The sequence below is a fragment of the Prinia subflava genome, chromosome Z, assembly GCF_021018805.1.
Source record: "Prinia subflava isolate CZ2003 ecotype Zambia chromosome Z, Cam_Psub_1.2, whole genome shotgun sequence".
In the NCBI taxonomy this organism is placed as follows: Eukaryota; Metazoa; Chordata; class Aves; order Passeriformes; family Cisticolidae; genus Prinia; species Prinia subflava.
In genome coordinates, this window is record NC_086283.1 from 40,140,465 (window position 1) to 40,162,057 (window position 21,593).

The following is a 21,593-nucleotide window of genomic DNA, read 5'->3' on the forward strand; positions in this document are numbered from 1 at the left end:
GCCTGGGCCGGTTTGAGTGGGTATTGGCTTCTTTACAGCCAGCCTTCACAGGATGGATTCTGGCACTAGGCTGCCTTCAAGGATTGTGTCTTCTGGCTATTTCTCCTCTAGAGAGTAGTCTCTTTTGATGAAGAGCAAAACTAAAATGATTCTTCATTAAAGCAAGTTCTTCTGAGCATATGAAACCAAGAGGGACATCCTGGAAATAGCTTACATGGGGGAACTTTTCTAAGTGTTGTCCCCAGTAAGCTGGACATCCCAACTAAGCAGCAATCAAACTCTGGATAAGGTTAGTAATTTCATTATAGTTGAATAGATTTTCAATATTCTTTAATCACGTATGTCTCTGCCTATGAAGAAATATACAGGATAATCCCGCAAATGCAGTTTGAATAATCTCAAAACCCAGCAGCTGGTCAGTTTTCCTAATTTCCTCGATTGACTTAAAGGTCATGCTCTTGTATAAGGCCAAATAAATGTCAAAGTGTTAATGAGTGTTCTCCATGACTGTGGTCCAATTATTAATCTTGTATGAGTCCTGTATAACGGGCATCAGGAATACCCTGTGTTAAAGAAGCTCATGAAGTTATGTGTTAAAGGGAATGCTCAGTGGCTGGAGAACCCTGGTATGTTCAAAACCTCATTCAGACTAACATGGTATCTGATTTGTTGGCTGTCTTGTGCATATTTATAAACATACAAGCAATATTCTGCCCTGATGAGTTACGTTTACCCGTGTGGGCGTATAAAAGTGTGTAGTCTCTAACATCTATGGTTTTAAAAGCAGGGCTGAATAATGTCCTGAGGAAACTTTGTGTGGCTCACAGCTGATTAAGCTGGAGTTTGACTTAGAAACATCTTTAGACCCTTTCCAAGCTTATCTTTTGATACAATCATCCTAAGATATTTGTTGATATCAGGTGAATTATCATCAGTTCTCTGGTGAGTCAGCCTCGACTGATGTCAGGTTCTCACTCACCCTCCTCATCTGGACAGAGGCAGAAAATATGATGAAAATATAATAGGTCAGGGTAAGAACAGGGACATCTTTTAACAATTAGTGTCATGGGCAAAACAGACTTGACTCGGGGCATATTGATTTAATTATTTGCCAGTTAAAAATAGAGTAGCATGATGAGAAACAAAAACAAAACCTGAAAGCCCTGGCTCAGCTGCTCTCCTTCACTTCAACACCTCTACTTCTTTCTGTCTCCAGCAGTGCAGTGATTTGAGGAATAGGGGCTGGGGTCAGTCCATAGCAGTTCTTTCATGCTTATCCTTCCTCCTCACTTTTCTGCTGCTCCAGCATGTCCCTCCTGTGGGATACAGACCTTCATGAACTGCTCCAGTGTGGGTCCTTGCTGCAGGATGCAGATCTTCACAACTGCTCCAGCTGTTCCCTTTCCGCTGTCCAAGGATGATTTTATGATGCTTGTATCCCCAATCATCCGTTCTGTTTATGCTGGATATTGTGTTCTGTACTTTTAAGACTGGTTCCAAGAGTGAAGTGGGAAGAAAGAGAAACGCCGAGTTTGCTTCCAGAAACTGCACTCACTCCTCCATATTCTGCTCTTGGACCGTTTTGTTGCAGCACAGACAAACAGCGGGACAGAGGATCTCCTTTGCGTTTATTTGGTTTTAGTTAGCTGAGGCAGAGAAGTTCCCTGGACTGTTTTTTTGTCTTTCCTGGACTGAAAAACCCAGAAGAACACTCAGATCTAACGCCTGTGGCCCACTGGGTCCCTGGACGGCATTTTCCAGTGCCAAAGGGACTGATAAGAGACTGAATGAGCCAAGCTACAACCCACAACAAGGACTTTTTGGAGTTTTGTCATCTCTTCAAATAGTGAGAGGTTTTATTGTTTCATGTTATTAAATTTTTATGCTTGTGGATACTTTGGTTGTTAAATAAATAGTTTTTTCCACTTTTCTCCAGGGAAGTCTTTTCCCGAACCAGTTAGGGGAGGGGCCGCTTGTATTTGCTATTCTGGAAGGACCCCATTTGGAGGTTTTCTCACAGATTTGCCCAAACCAGGACATCCATGGGGTCAATCCTTTAGGAACAGGATTCTTCAGTGTAGGCTCCCCACAGGGTCACAATCCGGCCACCAAACCTGCTCCAGTGTGGGCTCTGCTCCACTGGCAACAGGCCCTCTGAAAAGGGCTTTCAGTGGGCTGCAGTTTCCTTCCTGTCTGCAACAGTCTGCAACATCTGTGTGGGTTCATCCATGGGAACAGTGCTGATCTCTGCTATCCCTGTGCCCTCCACGGGCTGCAGGGGCACAGCTGCCACACCATGGTGTCCTCCAAGGTGAGTGGAGGAATCTCAGCTCTGGCACTGCAGCACCTCCTACCCCTCCTTCTGCACTGACCTTGGGGTCTGCACGGCTGTTCCTCAGATTTTTCCCAGTCCTCTCTCACCGTTATTGTGCAGCATTTTCCATGTTGTTAAATGTGTTATTACAGAGTCACCACCATCTTGGCTGAGGGATTAGCTGTGAGTCCATGTATGGGACTGATTCCTCTTACCTCCCCAGTGGCCATTCCTGCAGCACATCTTGCCAAGACCTGGACACTTGTACCTGGTACTAATTCTGCTCAACAGCATTCTAAACTTGGTTGCTCCATGTGGAGATCCAGGGGCCTGCCACCAAGGTGTTTATGCCTCAGCCTTGGAGGGACTGAGGTAAAAAAAGAGATAGAGACCCTCAAGGATAGGGTGCAAAGAGCCTCTCTCGCATGGGCCTTTGCAGTAACATGCTAATATCTTGTGGGTTCTATTATTCCATTGGTTCGCCAAGTTGCTATCAGCCCTGTTGAGCCTCGTTTACCATTTATGTACCCTTCCTAGAATGGTCCCTTCCTTCAATCCCCATTGGCTCAGTTTTGCTGCATTGCTCCACCTCTGTTTTCCTATTGATTCTCCCATTTCTTAACCACGCCTCTGCACCACTTTCCCTTATTCCTATTGGACCTTGACCCTCACATCCACCCTTTTTGTCTTGTATTTAACCCTGTGCTCTCATCTCAAATTTGTTCTCCCCCTGGGACCTCTCTGAAACTGTATTCTGTTCCCAAATAAACAGCTCTGGGATTATCCTGCAAGAGCCCGTCCCCTCGCCTTTATCATTTGTTACTCTTAGCAGTGTGCTCCAGGCTTAGAAAGTGCCAAAAAGGTCACTCTCAAGGCTGCATTGTTGCACACCGCAACAGCTCCAAGGGCAGAAGGATCACACAGAAAGGAACAAGAAGTGGGTGAATTTTTTACATTATTTCCCAAAATGGGATCCTTGTCCTGAAATGTTGTGCTGATTCCAAGCTGAGTATGCTTTCTTTGAAAGCTTCAAACTAGTAGATGAAACAATCAATTTAGAAGACCTAAGTATTTTTCTGAAAAGGTCAAAATAGTTTCAGTCAGCTGAAACTGGCCTTTTCTGCCAATCCTTACATCTTTTACAAAAAACCCTGGATCACTATGATTAGTATACAGTCAATATTGCCTTCTGGTTTTCTTTATACCTCTTTGAAGAGAGCAATATAAGTAAAAAACTTCTACTTATTTTTGTTTGATGATACAGACAGCAACAAACAGAAATACAACATTAGTTTCTAATTGGTAAACTTAGCATTACAGTCTGTACAAACACCCATCTATAAATATGCAAGGAATGGTGCAGAACTCAGCTACACCCATCAGCTGGGTTAAGAGACTTCAAGGTATAAATACACAGCCATTCAAAATGGTATTTCAGGTATGCTGTTCTGGCAATGAATTAGGATTCTAGGAATTCAGACCCTATCAAAAAAGCAACAACATGATATAAAATACATTTACAAGCAAATTAAAAATTCATTGTGGTCATTCAGTGCTAGCAACAATGGAAATTACCATACCAGGTTCCGTGAACCTGGTATTACGAATATGGAACACTGTAAGTTTGTAAAGAAAAAAGCTTTTCTGTAGATACATTAATAGAGAAGGAATTAATCTCATTAATCTTCTCTTCACAGATGGCTGTGTACAGAGCTCTTATATCCTTGGAGCACAGCTGTATCAGTCTCTGGCAATCTGTGCTATCTGTAATATGATGGGTTTGAGAATATGCATATATTAAAATAGTACTGCATTTTACATGCTGTATAAGCTGTAACATTCCTACCTTTGTGTCCTAGAAAATAAATTCATGTCCATCAATTTGTATCCAAAAAGATACAAATCAATTTGTATATAATATTTAGTGTGCTAAAAAGGGGTGTACACTTTGACTTATTCAGGATCATCTGTGAACATTTAATGTAGGACATATTGTTCTCCAAGACAATGGGATAAAAATCCCATCTTTATTTTCAAGGTATAGAAATGTACTTGGCTTCATGAGTGATTGCTTCATTTTTTATGTTCAGGTTGGGGGGGGAAAGAACCTCCAAACACTGAAAAACCCAAACCCCACATATTATATGAGCAACCTAGAGCATGCCTTACTGTTTAACCCATTTGCTTAGGAGGAGTTACAGTGAGATAGGTTACTGGTTCCCTGCTGGAAATACCAGAAGCTCACCTTTAAGAATTGTGTTTTATTGTGCAGCAAGGTAGGAAGCCAGGCCATGAGCACAGCTTGGGTTTTTGAGGAGCACAGGGGGTCTGTGGAAGCAGATGAAGGGCAGGAACATCATGGTGCTTAGACCACATTCCTGTTGCCTTCAAGGCAAAATGTTACATCTGAGGATAAGACCTGTGCAAGCAGCATTTGCACTTCAGTTCCATCAAAGTTGTTTACATTTTCATGACCTCATCTGATACTGTCTTTCTGTTCCTGCTTGGCAGGCAGAGCTCTTACAGAAGCAATTCCTGATTTTGTCCTCTGTCTCTTTTTCATTTTATATGTTCTTTTCCTCCACTTTTCCTTTTATTTCTCTCATCTCTGATGTGCCTCTTATAGTTGCTTTTATTTTCCTAGCTTTCACGTCTGTATGGTATACTTACTTTTCAGTTCTTTTCATCCCAGCCACAAACAGATGTTCTTTCTCTCCCTCCTCCTCTTTCTCCTGCACTTTTCTTGTATATTCCCGTCTTCTCCCCTATGCTGGAAATTGAGTTTTTCCTTTTTTGTTTCAGCCAGCTGAATGTTAGCATGGTCAATAATTTGAACTTAGAAGTGGGGTGGCAGTAAATTAGACTGTTGCACAGACTGATGAGGAACAGTAAGTATAGTTGTACTGTTAAAGCTTGTGTTAGACATACACTATGAGAATATGAAAGGCAGCAGGACTTAAAAAATGCTCTAAACTTATTTATCTCATCCATTTCTTTGAAAAACACTGTGTGCTGATAATTTTTATTCTGAATGCAAGGTGAATTCTGTAAATTCCTTGCTTCATTAAGGGACTTTCTGTCCCATGCAAGTCCCATTTACATTTTTTTTAATATCTCTTAAGGAGACAATCGAAGGCTAAAAGAAGATATACACAGAAACATATCAGTCAGGTGTAACTGTGCTTAGAAACTCCCAGAAAAGGGGAAAACTTTCCAGATTGTCCTATTGTTCAGCCTGACTTAATAATTCCAGAAAATATGCTTTATCAGAGTGAGTTTCTGCCTTCTGCAGCAAGAAACATCCCCCATACTGAAGGGAATCTGATAAACATGAAATCAGTTAGGCAGTTCAGTGGCCCTGATTGACTTTGAACTGCATCAATTCCTCTGCAGGCTCAGCATTGCTCAGAATCAGAGGCTTGTTGATGCTGGAGCTTGAGGGAATCCTTCTCATCTATCTGCTACCAAAAGGAAATTTAAAAGGAAGACATAGCAGGCTACATGTGACATGCTTTAGTCTGTATCTTCTCGTATTAATTGAGTTTACAAGATATATGACAACCTAGTTACTTCCTTAATCAGTTGCGGGGAGCTATTTAAATCTCTTTGCTTTTGAAATCAATATAGATAAGTGTAGTCACTGAAAAAAAGATTTATTTCTTCCAATTTCCTTCAGCATCCTGTCACCACCCTCACATCATAGCTCACAATACATGATGTTCTTCAGACAGTAACTGCGTTTTCTGCTTTCAAGGTTCAGCTGAAGAGTGCTGCTTATCCAGAAAGGGCAGTTCCTCACACAAATTGTAATAAAAAGTCTCTAGATTTTCAGATTGTCCAAAATTTGAAGTGTTTCTGCATGGTGCAGCTGATACTATTTTAGTATACATCTCACAATAGTAGAAATTGAGATTAGCTGCATGAATGACAGGTTTAAATTAGAAACTGTATAGGATTAGCATTGAAGATCTCAATTGAGAATGTGGCTGTAATATCCAAACTTCAGAAGACAGAATAAATGAAGATCTAATACCTGTAAAAAAAAAAAACCAACCAAACAAACCTGCATTTATAAAAATTAAGGTTCACAGTAAGTTTATTAAGCATAAAAGTAGTCAGCTGTTTTCTCCACCAGAACTTCCTACTGATGGCTTGTATATATAATCATTTTTTATGTGTGGGAAATGCTTCCTATATAAAATGTTTGTTTAATTAACATCTATGTCTCTCTTAACAAGATCTTGACTGGTTTTCTCCCTGATCTGGTGTGGAATTCTGGCTGGAGGGAGTCCTCTGAGCCTGTGTTTTCCTTGCCTAGGTCATTGCTCAGGTTTATTGTGTCTCTGGGTTTATTGCCATGGCATTTGTAGAGCTGTGTCTAAATAACCTCATTGGAATAGTGTTGTTAATGGTTTCGAATGGCATGGAAATAACATGACTCTCAATATGATGATAAAATGAGAGCAATCTTTATTCTTCTAATTTCTCTATTTATAGAGTTCTTCAGTACAAAATCATATGATTGGTCTTTAGAGTCTACACCCTTTTGTGAACACCTTTCACTTCCCAAGGACTGTTTTTGGGTGCCTCCTTTATTTTTCCCAGGCTGCTTTCTCAGGCCTCTGTGAAGGTAGTATGTGAATGATTTCACACAGACACTGCTGCTGCCTAATGCCTAAATTCAGACCACTGTCAGTACCACAGAACAGTATTGAGGATCTCCAAAATTTGCATCCAGAAAGTGGCAGAGAGGAAAATAAGAGGTGGTGGTTACAAACAAACGTGGTTTCTGTTGTGTTTGAACAATGTGGGGCACAGAAGGCAGCAGACTGGTTACCTGAGTCCTGTCATCTGCCAGCCAGCATGGCCAGCTGTCTTTGGGATAAAATATCCTTCACTAAGTGTATTCAGAACAACTGCTTTCTACAGGAATATCAGAGTATACCTGGTGCCTTGGAACAGGCATGGCACCAGCTCCCTGAGATGTAGGTTTTGGCTTACCATTGTGTAAGGCTTCTCGGTGAGGGCAGAGTCGGTGACAAAGTATCTCTATAAGCAAAATAGTTGTGGTAGCAGGTGGTTTATTGTGAGGACCTTGCTTGTAGCTGCTAGGCACAGCTAAAGCAGGCCAGGAGAGCAGGAAAAGAGAGGGAGGTTCTGAATACCATACAATAAATGTCTTTCCAAGTTGAATAGTCTGTGTTGGACCAACCAATCTAATACAAGATACCAATCTCGCAAGATTTACATACAGCCAATAGAACTGTCCCATTACTTAAGGCAGGCAGAAGGGGATTGTTTAATCAAGGGAGCTGGCCCTCAGCTAGGTACACTATTGTTCACTAGCTGATGGCCCTGTACCCCACACCCTAAATCTCAAAGCTTGCTTTCATTTCTATCTCGCCTGTTGATCTCATACTCCCAGAATCTAAACCATCATATTTACAAGGCCTTTCTACTTCATCCTTCCCAACACCATTGTTCATTGTCTTACCCCAGAGATGCACATCTGAAGTTATTCTAATGGGATAAAGTGTAGTAGTTGGGAGACAATCTTTCTGTGCTCAAGCATAGATCTACTTAGTTGTGCTTTATTAAGAAAAGTCACAGTTTATCCACTAGGTAGTGTTCTTTGAAAAACTCTTCTCTGCAAGCAGTTCACCTCCCAAACATCCACAGTCCTTCACAGCCTCTGATTTTTTTTCTGCAGACTGGGGATATGTGGTACTGGTTTAAATTGCAAGATCATGACTTGAAGTCGTGAAGAGCATGCTTGGTTTTGTTTCCTATTGGTAAGTTAGTTTGTTACATTTTGACATCCAATTACCTTACTATTAAAACTTAAGTAAGTTCTGCTGAGGAAGCTAAGCATAAGCAATATAAAACAGGATCATCTGGTTCTTCTTTGTGTAGGGGTAATTTGTCAAAATCTTGACAGACAGTTTGTAAAATCATGTCAGACACAAAATTAGGTTCAAGAAACAGTAGCTAAAAGGAGATTTTTTCCTTGCTTTGATAAAAGTGTGCAGATTTTTCAGTTTCTAATTTTACCTCTATAGTTTACAATAAATATCCTGAAAGCTTTATTTTATATTTTTTGGGGTGGAGGAGCTATAGTTAATGTCATGTTTTCTTATTAAAAATCAGCAAATGAGGGATGCTTATTATTTCCTTGATTGTTAACTGTGTGTCTGCAGGGTTACAACCCTCTAGGATCTTGTTAAATGTGTGAAGAAAATCAAGAATTTGTTGTCACTCAGTCCTATGTTACTTCAGAGGACCTCAAGGTATTTATTGTTATAGAATTACTAATAAATGTAATTAGCTGTTCCAGTTTACTCTGTGGCCTTCTAAGATTTGGTTTGGTTTGGTTTGTTTGTGTGGTTCTTTTATGTTATCCTTGCACTGTATATCTGAACTTTGGCCTTTCTGTAACATTTCTTGTAATTAAGTGGTCTTAACTGGCATGTCTTACTTTCAGGACTCTAACTGTATTGTATAGAGCATTTTTTATATTTCCTGTAAAAATGCTGACAAAAATGTCAACATTTTTTCAGGAAATATAAAACTGGTGACTATCTGAATAAATTTATTTTTCCATACTTGGTTTCGCCCCGCTCCCCGTGGGTGCGCGAGCCAGGGGGGCGTGCGGGTCCCTTTCCTTCCCCACGCGGTGCCGCTGAGACATGCAGCTTGGAGTGGCTTTGCCGCCTCATTCTCCCCCCTTCCCCCCAGGGCGGTGAAGGGGGGCTGCCGGCTCTCTGCTTGGAAGAGGCAGCGGCGGGGCGGTGGTGGGCTGAGCCCTGCCGAATCCCCCCGCTCGGTTGTCCCCTCCCCGTTTCCCCCCAGCAGAGGCTTTCTCCTGCCGTGTGTGGCAGCACTGAGAGGGGCGGCAGTGACTCTGCTTTCCCGCCACCGCTGCCCCCACCCACCCCTCCCAGGCGCAGCTGCCACTTTTCATTTTCCCTCCCGCTGAATTTGTGCAGGAGCCATCAAAAGGAACGGCCAGGGCAATCTTCTCCCTCCTTTTCCCCTTCCCCTGCCCTGCACGACAGGGCAAAGAGCGGCCTTTCTTGCCTTGCCATTCCCCAACCCCTGCCATGAGCGGCGGGAACTGCTCATTCACTTCCCCCCTCCTTCCCTGTGTGCCGAGCAGCGTTGTGAATAGGGCATGAGGTGGCGTTTGCCGCTTACAGACAGCTTATTATGCTGTGGGAGGTGCTTTGCTTGAAATTTAAGGTATAGGTTTTTTACAGAGAAATGGGGGCCTCGTTTGTTTGGATTCCCCCCTCCCCCGCAGAGCTGCAGCCATGCGGGGAGCCCTGGGGCCCCTGAAGCCTCCAAAGCCCCACTGATGGCAGGGCCAAAATAGCTCCGCTCCCTTTAAGGCAAGCGGACGCTTTTCCTTTTAGAGGGACAGTTGTTTTTTTGTTTGGGTTTTTCCCTCCAACCCTCCCTCAAAAAATTTCTTCTCAAGGCATCTCCAGTGAGTAGAATTATGAAACCTGGATGTTGCATTTAGGCAGTGGAGGTTGACAAGTTTGTTAACTTAAGGAGAAGATGTGCCTGTGTTTTATCATTAGCAGGTTCAGCAGTCATGTTACCCATCACCTTTGAGGACTGAAAAGGGACATTACATAGCCTTAGTGGCTGTCACATAGACTGCAAAGATGACCATGTGGTTGGAAGGTATGGAGACACCAAAATCCTGTGTCAGCAGCGTGGTCCTGTTTTCATCGATCTTCAAGTCACTCCCTGCTTCAGACTTCAAGAAGACATCCAGTGATGCCAAGGATCAACATCTTGGCTCTATGGACCTTTCCTTTTCATTTGTTTTAATTTTTAGTAGATGTTGTTTCATTTAATTTTCCTACATAGATGTAGTTGTATTTTAGTAATATTTCACATGCCTTCTGTGTATGTTTTGTAGTTAATAAGGGCTGTTGTTTCACTTTGTGGTTTTTGCCTTTGTGGTGATTGGGATCATGTAGGGCTTTTTTGGAGTCAGATATCTTTTATTGATATTTTATTAGTTTTATCATTCATATTATTCCTTTTTCTTTCTAGGTGACATCCTACAGGTACATGGGCCAAATGAGTGAACGATGGTCCAGTACTGCAGATCCTGCAATGGGTCTCTGCCCCATCACAATCACATGCTTTTGCATTAGGGAAAAAAAAAAAAAAAAAAAAAAAAAAAAAAAAAAAAAAAAAAAAAAAAAAAAAAAAAAAAAAAAAAAGTCAGCTCAGGTTGTCCAAATAATTGGAAAAATAAACCAGTTTGCTGTTGCAGGTGTGATGCAAGGACCACCATCTTTGGTAAAAGGCAGGAAAAGCCCTTGTTATCTGAAAGGATGACTTCTAGAGTGATGAATCTTGACAAATTAGACTGCCATTTTTGAGCAGACTAATGATGTTTTGGTTTTTCTGTATTAGAATTAGTAAATAGCTAGGCTTGACGCTAGTGTATGGACAGGGTTGTGAAGGGTCAACGCCAAATGCCAGAGCATTCCCTGACCATTTAAATCAGTGCCCGATGAAAGTTCTATTTAGTGATTGTTTGATTACTAATGGGACTTCTGGTGTCGTGTTTGTCTTTTTTTCTCTTGCAAGGGCCCTGCAGGAGAGGACACAGACACAGACGCCGCCCTCAGCAAAAACTAAAAGGGGGAGATGTGGGCCTGACATTGGTCTGAATTTAGGCTTCAGGCTCTGCCAGTGTCTGTGTGAAAGGCAGGCGAACAACTTTCTCATGTTAGCCTGAGAAGTCTTAAGGAGGAATTCAAACAAACCTTGGGAAGTGAGAAACCATCCGCAGGTGGTGTTTTTTCCAACATGTTTACTGGCAAAAGAAATGTTTACAAAAGGGTGTAGACTCTAATAATCAATCATGTTCTTTGTACTGAACTACTCTATAAAAGTAGAATTTAGAAGAATAAAGCTTGCTCTCATCTTTATCATCATGGAGAGTCATGTTATTATTCCCGTGCCGTCCGAAAATCAGTAACCACTCTTGAATGTGTTGTAAGTAAAGCCTTTCATTAGTGAAATGAGAAATGTCAATTCATTCACTGTCGGAGTCTAGAACATCCCTCTGGCCACCCTGGAGGGTTTGGAGACCAGACAGGGGGGTCTGGGATCTGTACAGGGGGGTCAGTTAGACCCACACAGGTCCCAGGAGGACACTGCCTCTGATCTCTGTCCATGGGAGTGAACACTCACATGCAGGAAGAATCACAAATCCTAAGAATTTGAAATAAGTAGTGGATGGTTTATTATAGAATATAAATATAGAAATTAGGATTCTTAGCATATGGGGCTGAGGAGACAAGATGGAGGAATTGGGGAGTGGCCCCTGTCTTCCTTGTTCTTGTTCTCATCCCCCATCTTGTGCTGAGTTGGGTTTTAGAGATTGGTTTAGAGTAGAACTGACATGTTAGTATAGGTAATAGGTATTGGTAAAATTTTGTAAATAAAGAATACGTCTCGGACAGTGGTTGGGTCAAGGGGACCGTACATAAGGTGTGGGGCTCTCTGATCCACGCAGTCTGCCGCGTGTCCTGCTCTGCGGAGACATCTTGCAGAGCTGAGAAAGAACTAAGATAAGGTACCCTGCCAGGGAAGTGCCTGGCAGAGTTGAAAAAGGACTGAGATAATGAAGAATAAACAACCTTGGAAATGTGCACTGGCAGACTCAACGTGTCGTCTCTACCTCTGGTGTGTAACACTTAGGGCAAAGAGAAGACTGAAAACCTTATTACCTCTGGGAACAGCAACCCAGGGGAAACTCCCAGGGAACAGCAACCCTGGGGGAACCCTTATTACCTTGGGGAACAGCAACCCCAAGGAGAATCTCAGGGAAACAATAACCTTGAGAATTCACCATTGAAACAAACTTTTGCCTCTGAATACTGTTAAATGCTGTGTGGTAAGTATTATTTTTCCAGTGTCTACTTTGCTTCTCTTTTTGGGTGGAAGAACCACAAGTAAGTAAGAGTTTCTAATGGCACTTTGAAGCTCTGGAGAACCCCTGTGACAGGGCTGAGGACAGGTGTTTCTGGGCAGGTGGACAGTGCCAAAACAGAGCAGTGCAGTTCTGCTGAGGGAGTTGTACCTTATTTCTCCTGTAAAGGCCAGAGACCCTGCTGTACAATAACTATTGAACAGTTGTCTCAGTAATAATTTTTTCTTTAATGGAAGATGCATTCAGGGTTGTACATGTAGCCCAGAGAGTGTGTGCTGTTTCTCTGTGTCCTCATTTTAATCCTCTAGCATTAGACCTCACTGCTTTTTCTCTGCCCATTGTTTGAGCAGGGAACTGAGTCCAGGAGACTTGTTTTTACATGTAAAGGAAAATGAAGAGCTTGCTTTGTGCCTCTCTTAAACATTCATTCCCTGGAAGCCCACATGGATGCAGGAATTGCATCTCTGCATATCAATGGGTAATAGTGATAGGTAAATGATACTGGTAAAACAAGTCATCATAATTCTTACTACATGATCAACTTCCTGACACCAAGTGTTTGTGAGCAAAACAGTGTAAACATTGGGAAGAAAGCAGATATGCCACCTTGTGTCCTTTGGGCAGTCTAATTGCTGGTATGTTAGGATATGGATATAGGTCACTTCATGGATAGGAGTCCTTGTAGTGTCATTGTGATGCCTTGCTTAAACAACCTCATTAACAATACTGCATTACAGCTAAACTGGAACACTTTAATGAGGGTGTACTGGATCACAGAGGCTGCAGGGAGTTCTGCTGGCTAATTCATCAAACAGGCAATAGACGAAAATGCCTTTATGCCATGGTCCTATACTTACATGCCTGAATTAAACATTTCCATAAGTGTTTGTGTGATGAGAGCTTGTGTCAACCAGCTTCCCTCTGCAGTGCTTTTCCTGTGTTTTTTTCTTGTAGAGGGAAGTAAAAAGGAGCTGTTTCCTAGTGGTGTGGAAAACAGATCTCAGGATCTTCACAAGTTGTGAGCTGGTCTTGATACTTGAAATACTGAGGCAGGACTTATGGAGCTCCAAAGGAACACTGGGCCCCATGTTTTTGCCCCCCGTTATTTTGATTTCCCCAGATTTTCAGGGCTCATACTGGTTCATAGTGTAGATCCCATCTATTCCATCCCTTCTTTCTCTGCTCCCCTGGCTGATTTTCTCATTTGGATCATTTTCTCATATGGATCAAAATAGACTAAAACGAGGGGAGAAGAACCATCTGTTCTCTAGAAAATGGTTTGCTGTCAGAGGCGCTCCAGAACTCTTTGAAAAATGTGTTAAGAAAGCCATTAGTAAATTTCCTAAATTTCTGGTGCTTTCTGGATGGCATACTCATAGGGTCCGTATTGCCCAGGAAAAATGTTAGGAACTCGAATTTTTAAACTTTGGCCAATCTTCATAAGTCTTTCTAGGTCTTTCAAAAGGCATTATTTTTATGAACGTATATAGTGGGTTTTGTCCTGATCTTCCCAGTGCTCATGGAGTACTGTTTTTGCAGCTACAGGATAGATATGGAGATCCTAACACCCCAAAGTCCAAGTTCAAACATGCAAACGAGAGCGGTATTTCTTGGGAGCAGCAAGGTTATGTTTAGGACAGGTGTTCAAAAGCAGACTAACCCACATACCTAGTAGGGTTTGTCAACATAATGTCTTTGTGCCCCTCTCTTACGCCACATGAACAAGTTAATGACCATAAGAAAAACACTTCTGCATGTTCATAAATTCACATGTGAACTTCTTCAGTAAGACACATGGATATAGATTTACATAAATTCACAGGCACTTATGGGATCAGGGTTTAACTTGTGTGATCCCTCTTCTACCTGAGAGGGAAAAATCCTTGAGTATAGGTATGTGCAGCAGCGAAAGTGCAGAGGTGGATTGTTGTGTGCTCCAGAAACTATAGAGAGAACTGCAAAGACAGTTGAAGGTTCTCTTGTGCTCTTCTTTTTCTTTGTTGGTTGGGCTTTGGTTTCAATTTTTTAAAATTTGTTTTATAAAATTTATTTGTTTTTAATACTACAGAGCCGTTGCTTTGTAAATTAAATATACCTGTAGCAAGCTCAGTATTTAACAGCATGACGGAGAATAGACTTCCGACCTAGGGCACTTTCGAAAATTCAGTCTCTGCTGGACCCTTCACTCGTGATGTCTCCTGAAGCGCTTCTTTGACAAGTACAGAGACAAAACCCTCTCCCAGACCTGACGGAGCGGAGCCGGCGCAGCCCGCAGGGGTCACTGCTGCCTCGGAGACCGGAGCCGCAGCCGTCGGGACGGGCAGCGGTGCCTGGCGGCGACGGGGACAACCGAGGGGCGTGGGCCGGGGCCGGGATCATCGCCTCCGCCCCACGGCAGAGGGCAGCGAGCGGTCGGCCCCGGACCTGGAACGCCGATGAGGTGCCGTGCGATGATGCGGAGCGGTGCCGGTGCCAGGCAGGTGCCGTCCGCCGCTCTCCGCCCCAAAGGCGCCCCGAGGGAGCCCTGCTCGGCGGCCGGCAGGAGGCGGCCGGCGCTGCCCGGTCGCTGGGTCTCTCTTCTCTCCATCCCTCCGCCCCCGACGGGGAGGAGACGAGCGCTGCCGGTGCCCCCCCGCACGGTGGCGGGCAGCGGAGGAGGAAGCCCCGCGCCGGCCGGGCACTGTCACCGCCCCGCTCCGCCCGCAGGGTCGGCGGCCGGAGGTAAGGCGCTGGCCGGGCGGGACCACCCCTACGCACCGGCTGCGGCGGCGGAGAGCGCTGCCCCGGCCCCGCTCCTGCACACAAAGGGGAGGTGCGGAATAGTGCGTGGACGGGGCGGAGGACGAGGCAGGTGGGCGGCTCGGGCTCCCCGGGGCGGCAGGGGCGGGGAAGCCGCCGTGACAGCCGGCGCGGGCGAGGGCTGTGCCGTGAGATCCTTCCTAAAGAACCACCGGTCTTTTCCCCTCCTCTCCCGCAGAGAGAGTCCGCAGCCCCGTCCAGGCTGTTCCGCGGGATGGCGGCGGGCCGCCCCGCAGGGCTGGGCGCCGCTCTCTAGCAGCCGCCAGGCTACATCCGCGCAGCCGGGGCGTGGAGCCGGGCGCAGCCCAGACCCGGCTGCGCCTCAGCCCCTCTCCGCCGCCACCTGGGGCTCTTCTCGCCTCCCCGCCCCGTCCTCGGCCATCGCAGCAGGCATGAGCTGTTTCTGCGCCGTCCCGGAGGAATTCTACTGCGAAGTTTTGCTCCTGGATGAGTCCAAGCTGACCCTGACCACTCAGCAGCAGGGCATCAAGGTAAGTACGCCGGCGGAGTTGCGGAATGCGATGCGGGAGAGCCCGCGGGGCTGCCCGGCGGCTGCTGCCTTACGACTGCGCTGCAGTAGCCGGGAAGGGAGCGGCGGCAGAAAAAAGGGGGTTCTGGAGGCGAGGGAATAACGTCGTAACTTTGCTTACGGTAGCGCGAAGGACAGAGGGATCAGGGTGACGCGCGCCGGTGGGGCAGATGTGGCTCTGGGTGGCTTCACATGGAGGTAGTGACTTAAATCGAACAGATGTCGACCACTCCGTGGCACTCGGGACGCTCGGCGCAGAGGTATTGTTCTGTACCTGCCACAGAAAAAAAAAAAAAAAAAAAAAAAGGGCTGTGTACACGGGGTGTTGCGTGCCTGTGTTTAGTCACTCCTCGCTCCCTCTGCCTTGGGCCGTGCTCGCCTTGGGACGGGCTCTCCCGGGAAAAGGCCGGCGGCAGTGGTGCAGGGCGACGCGCAGCAGCTCCTGAGCGCAGGGGTGAAGGTCCAGCCGCGTCCCCAGCCCCATGTCCCGTCTCCCGGCCTGTGCGAACAGCTCCTGCGCCTCTGCAGCATGCCCAGCGCGGATGAACTCTTCAAAGTAGTCATCTGCTAAGCGCTAATGAGCCCTGACAGAGCATGTGAAAACTGAGATTTTTCTAAAAGCCCTTAACTTGGTCCTATTTGGTTAAGCCTGATGACAGCTGATGGCATGTCACAGACACTTGAAGATCTTGTTCGAAGGGCTGGGAACATGAATTCATTAGCAATGTAAGAACGTAGTTCTAGTGTTGGATCAGAAAAAAAAAAAATAGAAAACATGATGAAAGAAATAAATTAGTCCTTCTAAAATTTATTGTTGGAAAGGGCTGACGAATTTTACCCAAGACATCCAAAGAATAAAAATCTGTATGTCTTTATGTTTTAGCTTGAATGATTGAAGCTTGGTGAAGCAACTAGGGAAAGAAGACTCTGAAGGAGAGTAGTGGGGAGAGGGAGTTTGCATTTAACGATATATATTCAGCTTTAATCAGTGGTATTACCAGATCTACATGTATTCAGAATTGCCAAGCTTTGCTGAATCAACTGCCAGCAGATAAGCTCATAAATCCATGCTTAGCACAGAGAAGTAAGCAAATCATGGTGACACTGGAATTCAGTAGCTGTGTAGGGTCTTTGAAATGTAAGTTTAGACACTTCTGAAAAACCTTAACTTTCTGTGTGCAGATGTGGGTGTGTATATCATGAATGCATACATGCTTTTGTGCAGTAAATGTGCAGTCACAGAAGCATGTTAAAAGAGTAATCTGCAAAGATAGTCCTGTGGTTAGTCTAATGAATCAAAGGTCTGAAAGTGAAGGGTTTATGCAGTGTCTAATAAAAATTAATATCCCATGGGAAAGAAAGAGTCTAAAGATGTAACTTTTTTCCAATAATGCATGACTTATAGTGTTGGGAACTGTCTAGTTTAACATGCGAATGTGGTTTCCTGCCATTCTTAGTGTGATCTGAATGTGGTATAATGCTGAATATTTCATCCCTTCCACCTGCTCCTTCTCTGTCTTGAACCTAACCACAGAGCACTCATGGAATCGGTTGCAACAGTGTGTGAATCCGACAAGAAAACTAGTAGTTCGTTAGCGTTTTGGCATAGGCACTCACACTGCTGAGTGGGAAACCTTAGAGAAGGGAGAATCTCCCTTTTTGTAGCAGCCTGTTTTCTATGTTTTCTCTTTCCATTATTTTAAGATTGAGTTTTTACACAGTGAAGCCAAACCCCAGTGCTGTATCTCCAGTAGCCTTTGAAAACCCAAAGCAGAAAACCCAAAGGAACTGCAGAGCTCTCTCCTAGCCAGTGGTTTCCACCATGGTGAACTCCCTTTACACTTGCATGAATATTTGTGCAGCTGTGCATAAAGAGCAGCTCCTGTCCAGATGAAGGGTTGCCACTGGTTTGCCTTTTGCTGAATGAATCTTCAGCTGGACCTCTGTGCCCTGGTCCACTTCACTGCTGGAGGATGGCAGAAATGGCTTTTTCAACTCACTCCTGGCTTCTGTAATTTTAAACTGCTCAGGGGACGTTCATGTTGTTATTGTTCTACAGCTTTCCAGGGATGTTATTAATACATAGTGAAACAGAACATAAAATTTTTCATGTTCTGTCATGCTTTGTCGTTTGGCACTTGAACATTGAAATACAAATGTTTTGTTTTAAATCTTTTTAAATGTACTCATGTAAATGCAGAGACTTGTATTTTTTATTATTATTTTTTGATTTTTTGTTTCTTTTAAATTGGTGTTTCAGCTTTGGCACCTAGGTATAGTTTGTAAAAGTTCCTATGTGTTTTATTTTAAAACACTTCCTTAGAACTACAGATTCTGGATGGGATCATCCTTTTGTCATCTTCACTTTTAATTGAGTTCAGAGCTACAAAGGAAACAAGCTTTTGGTACTCTTTCACAGATCTTGAATTGTTACAGGAGCAAGGTTTTTAAATGGTTATACAAACAGCTTTGTTCCCCTCTTTGTCCCCAAGCAGATGCATGTCTGTTAGAAATAAAAACCACAGCTCAGCAGCTTTTTTGCGATCTACGTACTTGCTTGATACTAGTGGATAGAATCCGGGTTGCTTTGAAAGGTGAAAGACAGTACCCTGTAGGAGTGCAAGGCAAGTTTGTTTCTTCTGGGAATTGCATGTGAAGTAGATACTTATGTCCAGAGAGTTTTACAGATGCATTGCTTAGTTTGTATAGTGGTTATTTCTGGCTTGTTATGCTTGGCAGCAACTCTACTCATCAGAACATGACATTTTTTAATTACAATTTCATTGATGCATTCTTTATACTACAGCGGGCTTCAAATTATACTTTGTACTTCACATTGAAACAATGAGCAGAGGTGACAAGACTTTGAGTGCAATTTAGGAATACTTTTCTCTGTGGACTTCAAAGAGCTTGTTCGGGAAAGGAAAGGATTTGTTTTCTTCTGGCCTCCAAGTGGGGAAGCTGAGATGGAAAGAGGTCAAGTGGCCTTTTCAAGGTTGTACAACAAGGAAACAACTTCCCTATTAGGCTGATAGCAACTGGCCATTCTGCCATGGGCCATGCTCTCTGGAGGGTTTTGTGAGGATCTCTTCCTCATAATTCCTCAAACTAATTTTTTTGCTTCTCAGGGGTTTTTTTTTGTTTGTTTGTTTGGGGTTTTGTTTTGTTTTGTGGTTTGTTGTTGCCTCTTTTTTTTTTCTTTTTTTCTTTTTGTGTGTGTGTGTGTGTGTGTGTGTTTGTTTCATTTTTTTCACCATTATCATCACTGTGTTGCTGTTCTCCCTTTCTGTCTTTGTGGTTCAAGGTTAGAGCACTAACCAGGGGAAGCTGGTTCTCCAGCACTGAGGCTTACAGGAGGCTGATAAGAGTTCAGTAATCAGGAAACGCCATCAGATATCACATAATCTAAATTTTATATTTTCTTGTAGTACATTAACAGAGGTATTCTGGAGTGTACATGCATTGAGATAATAAAGTGATCGCAGTTGTTGGTTCCAACAATTTTGGGATGGGGGAAACTATTCACCAGGTTCTGGTACAGTTTGTCTAGTCAAGGTATATGGCCTTAGATGGGGACAGCTTTTCCTCTTAAAAGGATGTTCAAGTTTCCAGTTAGGAAATGGGTTTTTGCTAAAGATATGGTAGGAATCAGCTGCCAGATTAAAAATAATCACTTTTCCAGGACTGCTACTTTGTCTTCTCTTCACACAGACTAAACAATAACTAATGCATTTTTATGGTACAGTACAAGTTGTAGTTCATCTGTTGATGTCACAAGATATGTCAGTGGCCTTTTGACATGATACCTGACTGAGGGGTTGTGGGCATTACATATTTTGGTACTGTTAAGAACTGAGCTAATTGTCCTTGTAAACAATGGTGTGCCTTATTGCACAAACTTGTTTTTGGAGGTTAAGGAAAACCTCTGTGGGCCCTTAAAAAATAATGCCTTGAAAACCTATTTCTGATCAGCTGTTCCAGAGAGAGTGTTCATTTTGTAATGTGTATGTTACAGGAATCTAAGAACCCTTTTTTCCTGAAGAAGCTAAAAATATTATGAGGCATCTGTATTTCATGTTCGCATCTCTTTGGCTGGAATAAAGATCTCAAAAAAATATTAGCTGCCTCTGCAGTGAAGAAGCTCTCTAATTAGTCTTAAGCCATCTGGTCATTGCACTTTTGAAATACTCCCTGAAATTGCTCTCTGAGCAGACATTTTATATCCTGTTTGGACTGACATGTGTGATGGGTCAACAGTAGTATTTCATTAGAAAAGAAATGATGAACAGGAAAGATTCACAAGGTCTTCTTGGGAGAAGCATATGTTCTATAATATTATTTTATTAGGTATTACCATTTAATAGTGTTAATCTGGCCACCATACCACTTGATGATTTAATGAGAATTTAGCAAAAGGATGGTTTAAAAAAACCCCAAAACCTTGCCTCAAAAAAAAACCAAAACCAAAAACAAACCCCAAACAAACAAACAAAACAACAACAGCAATGAAAAAAACAAAAAACCAAACCCGAACCCAAAAAACCATAAAACCAAAAAAAAAAAAAAAAAAAAACCACCACCAAAAAAAAGATCAAACCTGAAATAGAGAGTGACTGATACTGGGAACAGTATTAAGTAACTGGATATGTAAACAGCAAGAGTAGGTTCATCAGAATATGGTACATATTGTTAAGATACTTGTGGGATAATTGACAAAAGGTTTCAGTATGATCTATGGAAGTAGGTAAACAAACGATTTCTTAGAAAGTTTTCTGTGGATTATTCTGGTGTTGTTCCTTTGTTGTGTGTCCCCGTTCCGCACCCCCCCCCCCCCGCCCTTTTTTTTTCTCAATTTGTTTGGTTTGGCTTTTGTTTGGGTTTTTTGTTTATTTGTTTTGGTTTTGTTTTGTTTGACTTTTTTTTTCAGTCCCCAGTGAAACGAAGCAGTTCCAGACTTCATGTCTTCAAAATATAGTGTATACAGGAAATGTGGGGTGCTCTTTTGCATCAAGCTATTTTAGCTCTAGGTACAGCAAGGAGTCAGTCTGGGAAAATGATAGAGATCTATTTTTTTTTTCCAAAAATGCTTAATGAATGCATTTGATAGCAGGAAATAGAATCCCTTGAATAGAAAGATCTTATCTTGTGTTAATTATTTTGAGAGTTAGCATTAAAAGTTAAGCTGGTAGTCACTTGCTGTGAATATAGAATGTATTTTTTATGAAAGTGATTTCTGCTGGTTTATTTTTCTACATTTGACTAGGAAAGGAGAGCATCTTCTGTGAGAATTTTTAAAAATTTTCCAGTTACACTACTTCAGAAATATGAAAAATTTTTTTAAAGGTAGATTGCAGTTGCTTTCCACCTATGGTAGTTCACCACCTACAGTAATTACTAAACTGTAATATCAAAGTTCAAGCATGTTTAGTCATATTTTCCTCTGCCCTCTTTGGTATTGATTAATAAAGACTTTCAAGGCAGATTCTTTTAGATATTTAGCATATTGATTTGAAAACAATAGTTAATAAAAAGTGAATTGACTAAAAGGATATAATCTCAGTTTCATTTCAACCTTGCAATTTGTTTTCTTTATAAAGCAACAGTTTTCTGTTATGTGTATGTATTTTCCATAGCAGCAGGAAAACTACACAGACAATATCATCAAGTTCTAAGTGTGAATAAATACTCATCTTCTCCTTTAATGTTGTAGACACCATACCTCTACATTGTCTGTAGCAAAAGCAACAACAATAAAAAAATGTTAACAAAAAGAAAGGTGCTGGTGTTTCCTAAATTTCTTTTATGGGTGTAAAATGGTCATCTGATTGTACACATTGGGGACCAGATGGTTTATGTGAAATTTTGCACTATTTCAGTCTTCGAAAAATGGATGGAAATAGTGCACAATTCTAGTTTACAGAGAATGAAAGGAACAAAAAGGCTCATGAACAATTTTATTAATTGCTCTGCAAAACTACTGTTATGAA

At 42.7% G+C, this 21,593-nt stretch overlaps 1 protein-coding gene across 4 annotated transcripts in view; it reads left to right on the plus strand.

Moving 5' to 3' along the window:
* The first annotated feature begins 14,525 nt into the window (after positions 1 to 14,525).
* Positions 14,526 to 21,593, plus strand: part of EPB41L4A (erythrocyte membrane protein band 4.1 like 4A) — a 127,075-nt gene continuing 120,007 nt past the window's right edge. The window contains exons 1-2 of one of the 4 annotated variants that reach the window (XM_063421796.1): positions 14,526 to 15,090; positions 15,256 to 15,568. In XM_063421796.1, the coding sequence (XP_063277866.1) occupies positions 14,714 to 15,090; positions 15,256 to 15,568 (690 nt within the window). In that variant the 5' untranslated portion in view covers positions 14,526 to 14,713. Of the gene's footprint in view, positions 15,130 to 15,255; positions 15,569 to 21,593 lie in introns of all 4 variants that reach the window. The other 3 variants (XM_063421797.1, XM_063421798.1, XM_063421799.1) reach the window with 3 other exon arrangements.